At 38.4% G+C, this 13,811-nt stretch overlaps 1 protein-coding gene across 6 annotated transcripts in view; it reads right to left on the reverse strand.

Annotated features, from left to right (window-relative positions):
• Positions 1–366: 366 nt before the first annotated feature.
• The window catches only part of LOC130366954 (cadherin-related family member 5-like), a 62,125-nt gene continuing 48,680 nt past the window's right edge, over positions 367–13,811 (reverse strand). For 3 of the 6 annotated variants that reach the window (XM_056569320.1, XM_056569324.1, XM_056569322.1), the window contains 4 exons: positions 13,558–13,748; positions 9,196–9,216; positions 5,477–5,708; positions 367–1,581 (listed from right to left, as the gene is read on the reverse strand). In XM_056569320.1, the coding sequence (XP_056425295.1) occupies positions 1,196–1,581; positions 5,477–5,708; positions 9,196–9,216; positions 13,558–13,748 (830 nt within the window). In that variant the 3' untranslated portion in view covers positions 367–1,195. The remainder of the gene's footprint in view (positions 1,582–5,476; positions 5,709–9,195; positions 9,217–13,557; positions 13,749–13,811) is intronic. The other 3 variants (XM_056569325.1, XM_056569323.1, XM_056569321.1) reach the window with 3 other exon arrangements.

A 13,811-nucleotide genomic window follows, 5' to 3' on the forward strand; every position in this document is an offset into this window, starting at 1 on the left:
TAAAGGGATTGTCCAGGAAAAAAACTTTTTTTTTTTTTATATATAAGTCAACTGGCTCCAGAAAGATAAACAGATTTGTAAATTACTTCTATTCAAAAATCTTAATCCTTTCAGTACTGATGAGCTGCTGAAGTTGAGTTGTTCTTTTCTGTCTAAGTGATCTCTGATGACACCTGTCTCGGGAACTGTCCAGAGTAGAAGCAAATCTCCATGGCAAATTCCCATGGAGAAATTCCCGACACAAGCAAAGATGTCAGCAGAGAGCACTGTTGTCAGACAGAAAAGAACAACTCCACTCCAGCAGCTGATAATTATTGGAGGAATTAAGATTTTTTAATAGAAGTATTTTACAAATCTGTTTAACTTTCTGGAGCCAGTTGATATAACAAAAAAGTTTTTTCCTGCAATATCCCATTAAAGGTGTTTTCCAACCAACACCACTCAACCCCTACTAGCACCTAGATCGAATCACTGAGACCCCTACTAATGATGAGAATGTAGGTCTGTGTATTGGTGGTGGTAGGATTTATGCACTGCACCTCCATTCATTTCTAAGGGCCAGGCCAAGATACTCGAGAACTGTGTTGGCTACCTTTATCATGGTCATAGAGTTTAATGCAGAGGCAGCACATATGTCTGACCACCATTCCTTTTATCCAGTGAGACACAGGACCCATGTTCTTGTATGAAGTTGGACTTCCACTGTGCAGGCAGTCAATGCATAATCTGCAGATAGGCAATGAGAATCCTTTGTGGGAAAACCTCTATAAAATTGCAGTATAAAGCTAATCATAGGCGCTTATTTCCAAAGAAGATGGTTTTATCTGGCACACAAATTGTTATTGATGAAGTAATTCACAATGTTTTCTGCATGTTGTTATTGTAATGCAAATACATGCAAAGTTGTTGGCTGATGTTAAAAGGATTGTTTTAAGATTGGAAAAATTCTATCATTAACCCTTAAACCCACGCTTGTCTATGGCCTTTTTACCAGATGGTGCTTGTGCCCAGGAGTGGGACTGTTTCTCAAGAATAACTGTTCATCAAGAATAAAATAAAAATCACTGATTCTCAAGAATAAACGGAAACAATTTTTATCCTTATCTCTGGCAACCCTTTTAACATCAGGTATGTCCCACACTACTAAATATTTCCATAACACTGAAAGGGAAATATGATACCAAGGCAGAAAGGGTTAACATTCAATAGAGTCTTCTAGTAACTGCATGAGTGAGCCAGGCGTGATAATCTCACTGCCCATTGGTGGATGGGGAATTGGTTCTCCATCAGGTTCTACTATTTCTTCATTCACTTCCACCACAATGGGTAGTCTGGAGGGTAAGGGGGGATCAGGCCACATTCCTGCTTCATCCTGCTTTTCTGTCAACTCTTTGTTGGCATCAACGTATTGGTTGCCTGCTATTTGGGGACTGCTACTGTTGTTTTCTTCTGGTAGATTCTTCAGTTGGCTGCTGTCCTCTTCCTCCATTATTTCTTGGTTAATCCCCGTTTTCTTTGATTGGAGTTCCATGGTTACTATCTCCTCCTGGTGGGTACAGTGCATTCTATTCAAAGGTTCAGCTACAGAAAATGAAAGGGTTGGGATTTATAGGGCAAATATATCTAGAATAAAGTCCCTAGTATAAACTAGATGAGAATATTCTTCCCATGCACGTAGTGCAATATATATTCCATCATATCAAGTCAACAAGCAACATTTCTGCTCTCTATGGAGCCATTTTCAAGCTTAAAGGGTACCTTTCATCAAAAAAACTTTTGCTATATTATAGATTAATGTATGCAGAATAACTTTCCAATAGCATGTTATTAAAAAATATGCTTCTCACTGGCAGTGAGCAGTACTGAGTTTGTCTGTGTTCCGGCTGCAGTCTGAGATTTAGGACTCCTGCATAAATCTGAAATCTATAAAAAAGGACTGGTAGGGAGACCCCTAGTGGTAAATTTTTTCAAAGTGGAAAATCAAATAGAAAGAAGCATATTTTTTAATAACATGCAATTGGAAAGTTATTCTGCATACATTAATTAAGTTTTTTTTTTATGAAAGGTACCCTTTAAGTAACACATTGTATTAGGGGGTTTAAATACCCAACTAAGTGCTCATTGCATAATACAAAATCAGGTGCTCATAAAGTGAAAACAATCATCTCATAAAGTGCATGCATCATGCAAACCAACATTTTCATAAAGTGTTAAATATTTAGAGTGAATATCACAGTATCCACATATATGTATTCACAGTGACATTAATAAATATGGGCAAAAAAGTGTTTTAAAACCTTTGAAAATGCTTGAAATATACAGGTCCATATTCATTACATTAATTAATTATAATCTATAACTCCTGTGTAGAAAAATATTACCATGTTTCCATAATCTGTGAGGATGAAGACACCTACTGGCTCTGCAGCATATAATGGTGCCGGCGGCGTGTGAAAAACACACTGCGCATGCGCTAGAAAGTCTGATATGTCCATGCGTCACGCAGACCTGTCACTTGAAACATCATGTGACCGGAGTCTAGCGACAGTATACTCCGAGTCTTCAGCTATCTGTCTCCCGGGCAACCACCAACGCTAACCTGTCAGTGAATCCCAGGACATAGAGAGCCGAGCATCAGAGTTGAACAATGATGGTGAGCTCATGTACAGCAGAGACCGTATAGTACAGGGATTAAAATTGCATAGAGCTACACTCCAAATCTCTAAATAATGGTATCCAAGGGGAAATACCTTCATGCAAAAATTTTTCATATAAGTACATTTCCAAAAAGAGCAAGCAAAACATTTTTTTTTAAATAACACAAATGAAAAAACTAAATCCAAAACCTTAAAAAATACGTGAAAAGAAATAACCAAAATATACTTAGAATACCGAATATATAGTAAATAATCCCCATAAGACACTTTTTTGAAGAAAGAAAAAAAAAATAATAAAAAAATAAGATGAAAAAATAAAGAATAAAAAAGCAAAAACTAAAAAATGTAAAACATGTGTATAAAAACATAAATAAAAAAAACTTAAACAGACATTGTTAGAATAATACGCTATTGGATATGTTCCCTGGGATGCGTATCACAAATATGCAATAAAATATTTTTTCTTTTCTGTTTTGTATTTCAGATAATCATGGGAATATGTATTGGAGAAGACGCTTCCTGCTCTGCCCCTTTTTGTTCATCTTTCTTTTTCATATTAAATATGTAATAATGTGATCAATAAAATATAGTTTTAATGATTTTTGTTGTTTAGTAGACAATGATTGATGGGCAAGTTGACAGAGCAGAGATGGTATTGAAAGAATAGTGCTAACAAGGGGATATAGCAAGGCCATCAGATTTTCTTTTTTGATTTTTTGTTTTTGGCGTATTTACTTCTTTAATATATTTCTCTATATGATTGAACTGTATACTCTTCTTCCTTTTCTGTTTTTAATTTATTTAATTTATTATTTTTACATTTTTTTACATATTTTTTTATGCATTTATTTGTTTTTTATTTGTTATTTTGAGTTTATTTTCATTAGAATTTTGTTGTTGGGTGCAGCTCACCCCTACTTTGACTCCTATAGGATGGAGTTACATACCCAATAGTAAGGTACTAGTGCCGCTGAAATAGCGGGCACACCCCAAGTTATCTTTAGGGGGTTGAGGGAGACATGGAGAGACCTAACGGGACCAAGTGCCTCGCTCCTCCCCTGATGACCACTGGTTGTCTTGTATCATGGTGATGCAGACGAGTTGGGATCCTACAGTGCAGGGGGTTTTAAGTACACGAGGGGTGACAGGGTGGGTGCCATCACCTGTATATATTCTATTCGTGTAGGGGCACTCCATATTTGATATGCAATTATTTTTATTTTTAATATTTTTCTTTTCTTACATTTTTCTATAATCTTTATTTTTTAGATTTTTTTATACACATTTTTTTTATTTTTAATTTTTTTCATTTCTTATTTTTTTATTATTATAATTTTTTTTCTTTCTTCAAAAAAGTCTCTTTTGGGGATTCTTTACAATATATTTGGTATTCTCAGTATATTTTGGTTATTTCTTTTTTCACACGTATTTTTTAGGTTTATTTTGGATTTTGTTTTTTAATTTGTGTTATTTCCCCCAAATTTTTTTGCTTGCTCTTTTTGGTAACGTATTTATATGACATTTTTTTGCATGAGGGTATTTCCCCTTGAATACTATTATTTAGAGATTTGGAGTGTAGTTCTGTACTATACGATCGCTGCTGTACATGAGCTCACCATCATTGTTCAACTCTGATGCTCGGCTCTCTGTGTACTGGGCTTCACTGACAGGTTAGCGTCGGTGGTTGCCCGGGAGACAGATAGCTGAAGACTCGGAGTATACTGTCGCTAGACTCCAGTCACATGATGTATGGACATATCAGACTTTCTAGCGCATGCGCAGTGTGTTTTTCACACGCCGCTGGCACCATTATATGCTGCAGAGCCGGTAAGCGTCTTCATCCTCACAGATTATGGAAACATGGTAATCTTTTTCTACACAGGAGTCATAGATTATAATTAATTAATGTAATGAATGTGGACCTGTATATTTCAAGCATTTTCAAAGGTTTTAAAACACTTTTTTGCCCATGATTTTGTAATATGCAATGGGCACTTAGTTGGGTTTTTAAACCCCCTAATACAATGTGTTACTTAAGTTGGAAAATGGCTCCATAGAGAGCAGAAATGTTGCTTGTTGACTTGATATGATGGAATATATACACGTTGCTGATTTCTGGAGTGCTGCGTCTCTTGGTTGATAGACTTGGGAGGAACCTTGATCTGTTTTTTTTTGTACGCTGGCACCCACTGCACTTTTTTTTGGATAGTGCTGCAAATTTGGTTTGTGTGTGTGTCTATATATATATTTTTATATAGCACCTACAGATTCGGCAGCGCTTACAATTATGGGGTACAAACAAAGACAAGTATCAGACATAAAATTACACAATAACTATTCAAACAAGTGGTGTGGGGATATATTGAGGATATGTTGGGAATATGTTGGGAATATGTTGAGGATGTGTTGGGTATATGTTGGGGATATGTTGGGGATGTGTTGGGGATATGTTGGGGATATGTTGGGGATATGTTTGGGATGTGTTGGGGATATGTTGGGGATATGTTGGGGATATGTTTGGGATGTGTTGGGGATATGTTGGGGATATGTTGAGGATGTGTTGGGGATATGTTGGGGATATGTTGGGGATATGTTGGGGATGTGTTGGGGATATGTTGAGGATGTGTTGGGGATATGTTGGGGATGTGTTGGGGATATGTTGGGGATATGTTTGGGATGTGTTGGGGATGTGTTGGGGATATGTTGAGGATGTGTTGGGATATGTTGGGGATATGTTGGGGATATGTTGAGGATATGTTGGGGATATATATGTTTGTGTGTATAAAAGATCATGTAGTACTATGTGGTATAGGATTTACCCGATAATTCCTGTTTATTCCTGCGTGGAGACTTTCCAATACATTGATTCCCAGGTGAAATGACTGCTACTGCTGGCATCTTTTTCTGCTGCTTCCCAGTCTGCCCATCTGTCTTGGCTGGAAGGAGCTTTGCTTCATCTGGGCCAGGGCTTTCATCGCCAGGAGTCTCAGTGTAAACTGCATTGTGGTAACCCTGCTCTTCTGCCTGTGGTGAAGATTTGCTGGGATTAACCTGTCAATGTTGGAATAAAAAAATATATATATATATTTATATTTCTTGTATTGTTATTCATAAATATTGTATGTAACTCTGCAAACCTTTTAGTGTTTATGTTTTTATACATATAGAATTCCTCAGTCATAGCTTTACATTTTCACCCAGGGTAACATTTTTTTTTATGAACTATTATTTCTACTTTCAATGAAATCTATTATTTTTCTTTTATCAAGCGCACACACACAGTAAGGCTAATAATACTGCCCTACTATTTGAGTATGGAAACTAGAGAACCTGGAAGCCAACACAAAACCTAGGGAGCACATGCAAGCTCCAGTTTAAATACATGCAGTTCTGGGAGATCGTCATTCTACAAATTTAGATCTAAATATGGGTATCTAATAGTATGTTTATAAGGTGTCGCCATTGTTAAAGTACTGGTTCTAGTTCTGGTAAAAGAGATTTGCCAGGTTTATACTTCACAGTAAATAAAATTAAATAGCTATAAAGAATGCAGAAATGGTGCAGCTCACAACACAAATCTAGGGTTCACTGAGTTTACCTGAATATTGCACCTATACCCAAATGTGCAAACGAACAAAGTAGACTAAAAACTAGAAAAAGGTCAGTCCTCAGGTGTGCTTAGTTGAACAATAAAATGGAGGGGGGGGGGGGGGGGGGTTATACAAAAAATGCCGGAGAAAAAAAATGACTCAGATAAAATAAATTTGGATACTGGAAATAAGTATGATAGTACTACAAGTAATAGGCATAGCACCAATAACCAAACATTCTCCACTACAGTTCTGCCATGTGAAACATTTATTGATACATGTATTGATCGTGATTTTACACTGCTCAAAAAACATAAAGGGAACACTTAAACAACTCAATGTAACTCCAAGTCAATCACACTTCTGTGAAATCACACTGTCCACTCAGGAAGCAACACTGATTGACAATCAATTTCACATGCTATTGTGCAAATGGAACAGACAACAGGTGGAAATTATAGGCAATTAGCAAGACACCCCCCAATAAAGGAGTGATTCTGCAGGTGGTGACTACAGACCACTTTTCAGTTCCTATGCTTCCTGGCTGATGTTTTGGTCACTTTTGAATGCTGGCGGTGCTTTCACTCTAGTGGTAGCATGGAGTCTACAACCCACACAAGTGGCTCAGGTAGTGCAGCTCATCCAGGATGGCACATCAATGCAAGTTGTGGCAAGAAGGCTGTGCCTGTCAGCGTAGTGTTAAAGAGCATGGAGGCGCTACCAGGAGACAGGCCAGTTCATTAGGATATGTGGAGGAGGTAATAGGAGGGTAACAACCCAGCAGCAGGACCGCTACCTCCACCTTTGTGCAAGAAGGAGCAGGAGGAGCAAGAGCCCTGCAAAATGAACTCCAGCATGCCACAAATGTGCATGTGTCCACTCAAACGTCAGAAATAGACTCCATGAGGGTGGTATGAGGTCCCAACGTCCAGAGGTGGGGGTTGTGCTTACAGCCCAACACCGTGCAGGATGTTTGGCATGTGCCAGAGAACACCAAGATTGGCAAATTCGCCACTGGCGCCCTGTGCTCTTCACAGATGAAAGCAGGTTCACACTGAGCACATGTGACATAGGTGACAGAGTCTGGAGACGCTGTGGAGAATGTTCTGCTGCCTGCAACATCCTCCGGAATGACCAGTTTGGCGGTGGGTCAGTAATGGTGTGGGGTGGCATTTCTTTGGGGGGCCGCACAGCCCTCCATGTGCTTGCCAGTAGTAGCCTGACTGCCATTAGGTACCGAGATGAGATCCTCAGACCCCTTGTGAGACCATATGCAGGTACGGTTTGTCCTGGGTTCCTCCTAATGCAAGATAATGCTAGACCTCATGTTGCTGGAGTGTTTCAGCAGTTCCTGCAAGAGGAAAGCATTGATGCTATGGACTGGCCCGCCCGTTCCCCAGACCTGAATCATCTAATTGAGCACATCTGGGACATCATGTCTCGCTCCATCCGCCAACGCCACGTTGCACCACAGACTATCCAGGAGTTGGCGGATACTTTAGTCCAGGTCTGGGAGGTTAGATCAGCCTTTAGTGTGGTTTTCATCTTTGATTTTGAGTGTATCCAGACCTCCATGGGTTGATAAATTTGATTTCCAGTGATAATTTTTGTGTGATTTTGTTGTCAGCACATTCAACTATAAAAGTATTTCATATGATTGGTTCATTCATTCAGATACAAAAGTATTTCATGTGATTAGTTCATTCATTCAGATCTAGGATGTATTATCTTAGTGCTCCCTTTATTTTTTTGAGCAGTGTATTTTTCATACTATTTAACCATCCTTGGCAACCAACAGGGGACCTTCTTTATCAAGTGTTTTAATAATATTTTTTCTATTATTAGATCATTTCTATTTTTTTATTGTTGTTTTATATTGAAGGGCCCTGCTGTCTGCCTTAATATCATTACATATTAAATATGAATTTACTAATTTAACAAGTCTGGATTTTGACAATAATTACATTTATTATTCTTTGCTATTGTTATTATTAATATTTTTTTCTTTGATTATTATTATGATTATTATTTCTACTAACATTCTTATTTACATATTTTTTTTAATATATTATCGGATTCATTTTTTTTCCTGCTTACTATACTGTATTTTACTGATTGTCTCCCAATTCTTTTCTTCAACTAGGCACATCTAAGAATGAATAGCATTTGTTGACTAGTCAATGATAATACTAGAACTATTATTTTTTTAATGATGATCTCTGCTTGCTACAAAATAGTTTTGATGTCATTCAAAATGTGCCTCATCTTTATATTATACACCTTGTAATAATTTAGCTGCTGAGCTAAAGAACAGTTTGCTGTATGAAGGATAGCCATATGCCTATCCCTATCTTATATGAAGCCTTATGTCATACATGTTTAAACTCCTTTACTGTATTCACAGATATAACTTCTGCAGGAAAACTATTACATGCATTTACTACTCTATTATTAAAGTATTACTTCCTGATATTACTGCATAAACCTTTGTTACTCACAATGTGGATGTGGAAGGAGGTACGGCCTCCTGCAACACTGAATGTATCACAATTAACACTTCAAAAGTAGGGTAAATTGTAGCTAAAATCTATGCTTTCTAGTTCGGTGTGTGAAACACTGGTCTTGATAAATTCCCCCCCCCCCCCCCCCCCCCCCCAAATTGTGTTTGTAACTCTAATTTTGTATAAGAATCAGCAAGTGTAAATTGTGCCATCAAGTCTTATGTAAGTGTACGGTATACCAGGCTGGTGGAGGCTTTTTTTTTTAATCCTACCATAGTAATCCTTTAAATAGCAATATGTGTTCTCCATTATCCCCATATTTAATTGTCCAAACAGCACCCTGTTCTAACAAACCAAGTATTATCCTATCTAATTATCTTTATTTCTGTAATACTAATATAAGATCAGCTACATGCCTTGATAAAAATTAATTCCTCTTTTACTCACCGGTTGAAACCACTTTAAGCGCTTTTCCGCAGCAGTGGGGAAAACAAATGCATTTTAATCTTTAGTCACCAGAGTAAAGATACAAAATACACAATTTTACATACAATTTAGTAAGTTTATTTGAGTCCAGCATAGAATCTATTTGTCATAGTGTGTGGAGCTCAAGAGAACATGGTTCCAAAAACACATTTAACTGCACAAAGTAAATATGGGCTTCTATGGGAATCCTATAGCTTCTCAACATTTGTTCATCTTGTGCTTAGAAATCCAGTGAATGTCTCTCCTCAGTGACTTTGTTTGGGCAAGCTGTTGATCATCGAAACTCTCAGCCCACTCCAGAATGAGCAGAGAGTTTAGTGAACAAAATGCAAGCTCTACTGAATCATTTCTTAAACTATATAAATGATATAACCTATACAAACTATATAGATATATAAGCTCCTACTACTCTATTGCCTACAGATCAGACTACATGATCAATGTGTGGTACATTTTAATTGGTCAGATAGCATTTACAGTTAATTAACAGCTTCCTAAAGGTAATATAAAATACATTTTTCAGTATCAATATTCTGATTTAAAGTCTGAGTAAAACAAGATTAAACAGAGGTCCAAGAGCTTCACTGTGGCAGTTGCAGGGGACCTGAGGAGGTGAGTATAGCATATATTTTTTGTTTTCTCTGGACAATACTTTTAATGTCCCCAAACACTGTCAATAGCTGTTGGCCAAGTAGCCACCTCTCCCAATCTTACCAGTGTTAAATGGAGAGAGGAGGGGTAAGCAACTGCTAGACAGCTCTGGGGAGGCTTATCTCTCCAAGAACAAATGGGACAGGCAGCTGAAACCTAACATGACCCTTCTCTCCACTGCCATCATCTGTTGGGGAAGCTTAGGGAGGCCTTCATGCACTTCAGACAGTTCATGCCAAGATCAGCTGGTTCAGACGACTTTTGAATAAAGTTTATGGGAAACATAGGGCTATGAGTTTTAACGCCCAAACAACATCAGCCAATGATAACATCCCCCCCCCTTTTTTAGTTATGGGTTTGTTTGGTTATATTATATCAAGGAACAACACTAAATAAAACCCTTAAAGGGGTACTCCGGTGGAAAACTTTTTTTTTTCATATCAACTGGCTCCAGAAAGTTAAACAGTTTTGTAAATTACTACTATTAAATACTTATTATTTAATAGTAGTAATACTTATTATATACTTATCAGCTGCTTCCTACCAAAAAGGGGGTTGAGTTGTTCTTTTCTGTCTGACCACAGTGCTCTCTGCTGACACCTCTGTCTGTGTCAGGAACTGTCCAGAGTAGGAGCAAATCCCCATAGCAAACCTCTCCTGCTCTGGACAGTTCCTGACATGGACAAAGGTATCAGCAGAGAGCACTGTGATCATACTGAAAAGAACAGCTCAACTTCCTCTGGAGCATACAGCAGCTGATAAGTACTGGAATGATTGAGATTTTTTTAATAGAAGTAATTACAAATCTGTTTAACTTTCTGGCACCAGTTAATTTGAAAAAAAAATTTTTCCCACCAGAATACCCCTTTAACTACTGTTCCACTAAAAGTTAGCCTTCTCAAATTACTGTCAGAAAAAATGCCAGAGAACTGCCATAAAAAAGGCTGATACCAAAACTCTTGTTTATGAACTTAAAGAAGCCACAAGGAAGCATTATCTCCAAATGTATTTATGTATAGTCAATAATGTAAAAAATATCCAACATAAAGATTTTACTTTTCTACAGCAATGTTCCATGTCTGTACAAGACAGCATCGGACAGTATCTCAAAATATCTAATGTAGAAAGTCTATAAAAAAGTTTTCTAAAACCTAGGTCCTCAACTTTTGGGCATGCAGCATATCAGGGGCGTATTCACCATGACCACATAATATTACCATACTATTTCTAAATAAAAAAAGTCTTTATACAAACCAATATTCCCCCATACAGTGGTAGATACCATTTCTGCACAGTTTCTTAAGACAATAATTAATTACAGTGCAATTACATTCAGTGACTCACAGATGACATCTGATGGGTCAGTCACTTTCCCTTTTGTGTATCCATCTGGCCCAGAATGCCAGGTTGATTTCTTTCAGCCACAACTCCTCTTAGCAGAACCTCAGCTGAAACAACCCCCTTATATAAGCCCCTGAGAACTACATACACTGTCCTCATGCTTTACTTTTATGGGCATCGGGAGTAATTTGGATGTAATCTATTCGAGTAGGCTGTACTTGGCTTGAAAATATTGTCAAATTTACGTACAGTTAAAAGCAATGCTCATCTTCTAGGCTGGAGGCAGTTTTTGGCCTTCACACACTAAGGGTCTGGAGCATCTTTCTGGCAAATAATACATGTGTGCATCCTAAAGCTAGAGACACTCCAAAACCTCTAGTGGCTGCAGGCATGAACTGCCTGCAGTCAGGAAGATGGAAGAGCAGCGGTGACTGTATGAGTGCCAAGTTCAGTATGTTTTATCTTGGTGAGGGGGAAACCTACCTACTGGGGCCTATATACAGGGAAGGGGGGCTAATTACTGGTACCTATCTACAGCAATAACCTACCTACTGGGGTCTATATACAGGGGGAACCTACCTATTGGGGACCTTTTGTACAGAGAGAACCACCTACTGGGGTTTTTTCTATAGGACAAAACTACCTAATGGGGCAATTTATAAGGAAAACTACCTAATAGGGCCTATCTACAGGAAATAACTACCTGGGGTCCTATATATGGGGAATACTACTTATTGGAGACCTACAGTACAGACCAAAAGTTTGGACACACCTTCTCATTCAGAGTTTTCTTTATTTTCTTGATTATGAAAATTGTAGATTCACATTGAAGGCATTAAAACTATGAATTAACACATGTGGAATTATATACATAACAAAAAAGTGTGAAACAACTGAAAATATGTCCTATTATAGGTTCTTCAAAGTAGCCACCTTTTGCTTTGATTACTGCTTTGCACACTCTTGGCATTCTCTTGTTGAGCTTCAAGAGGTAGTCACCTGAAATGGTTTTCACTTCACAGGTGTGCTGGTGTGGAGGAGGAGGTGTGATGGTGTGGGGGTGCTTTGCTGGTGACACTGTTGGGGATTTATTCAAAATTGAAGGCATACTGAACCAGCATGGCTACCACAGCATCTTGCAGCAGCATGCTATTCCATCCGGTTTGCGTTTAGTTGGACCATCATTTATTTTTCAACAGGACAATGACCCCAAACACACCTCCAGGCTGTGTAAGGGCTATTTGACCAAGGAGAGTGATGGGGTGCTGCGCCAGATGACCTGGCCTCCACAGTCACCGGACCTGAACCCAATCAAGATGGTTTGGGGTGAGCTGGTCCGCAGAGTGAAGGCAAAAAGGGCACACAAGTGCTAAGCATCTCTGGGAACTCCTTCAAGACTGTTGGAAGACCATTTCAGGTATAATTCCACATGTGTTAATTCATAGTTTTGATGCCTTCAGTGTGAATCTACAATTTTCATAGTCATGAAAATAAAGAAAACTCTGAATGAGAAGGTGTTTCCAAACTTTTGGTCTGTACTGTATATGCTGGAAAAAGTACCTACTGGGGGCACCTATACACTGTGGAAACTACATACTGGTAAAATCTACCTAATGCGAGAAACTACATTCTGGGAGACCACTTTACTGCGTGGGACACCAGGGTGCATTATTAAAGGGGTACTCCACTGCTCAGCATTTGTAACAAACCGTTCCAAACGCTGGAGCCGGCGCTGGAACGAGACAGCCGTCACGCTCCCTTCCATAGACTTGCATTTAGGGAGCATGCTGTCATGAGGGGGCAGGGCTATGACATGATGAGCTCTCGGCGCAGACTTCAGCGTTTGGAACAGTTTGTTCCAAATGCTGAGCAGCCGAGTACCCCTTTAATGCTTGGGCCACTATAGATGAGAGTAATATAAGGAGGGTGCTGAAAAAGTGTGATGTGTGGCAGGTTCTGGAAAGTGAAAGCAAAAGCAATTGACTCTGTTCAATGAAGATATGGATGTAACTGCACTGTATGGAGGGATATTGATCTGTGTATACCGGTAGTCTTTATTTAGTAACAGTATGATGATAATATGTGCTCAAAATGTGGGGAAATGATTCTTTTATTTTAACCCCCATTTCCTTGATATCATCATACTCCCCTCATAATGCTTGTTCGGTTCTTATTGTTAGAGGCAACATTGCAGCCTGTTTCATGCATTGGTTATTATGACCAACCCAGAAAGGTTTTTCTACGAGATTTCTAATATAATGGGTTAAAACACTTTTATATGCAATTATATGCAAAATAAATGGAATAAACAAGAGATTAGAGATATATTACCACAGTGGGATGCTTCTCTGTCAGCGATGTCTGGCTCATCTGCTGCTGCTGCTGTCGATGACTCTTCACAAGTCTTATTAAAAGGAACAATAGGACCCCAAACAATAATCCAAGAACTCCAAGTCCTACAGCTATGATGTGGAGGTCTGGCAGAGTAAAGTAAGGTTGTGGCTCTGAGGGATCCCTTGGTGCTTAAAAAATGATTGGTTAGTTAAAGAGAGTAGATCATTGAGCATAAAATAAGATGAACACCA

This window comes from Hyla sarda, chromosome 4, assembly GCF_029499605.1.
Source record: "Hyla sarda isolate aHylSar1 chromosome 4, aHylSar1.hap1, whole genome shotgun sequence".
Classification (NCBI taxonomy): domain Eukaryota; kingdom Metazoa; phylum Chordata; class Amphibia; order Anura; family Hylidae; genus Hyla; species Hyla sarda.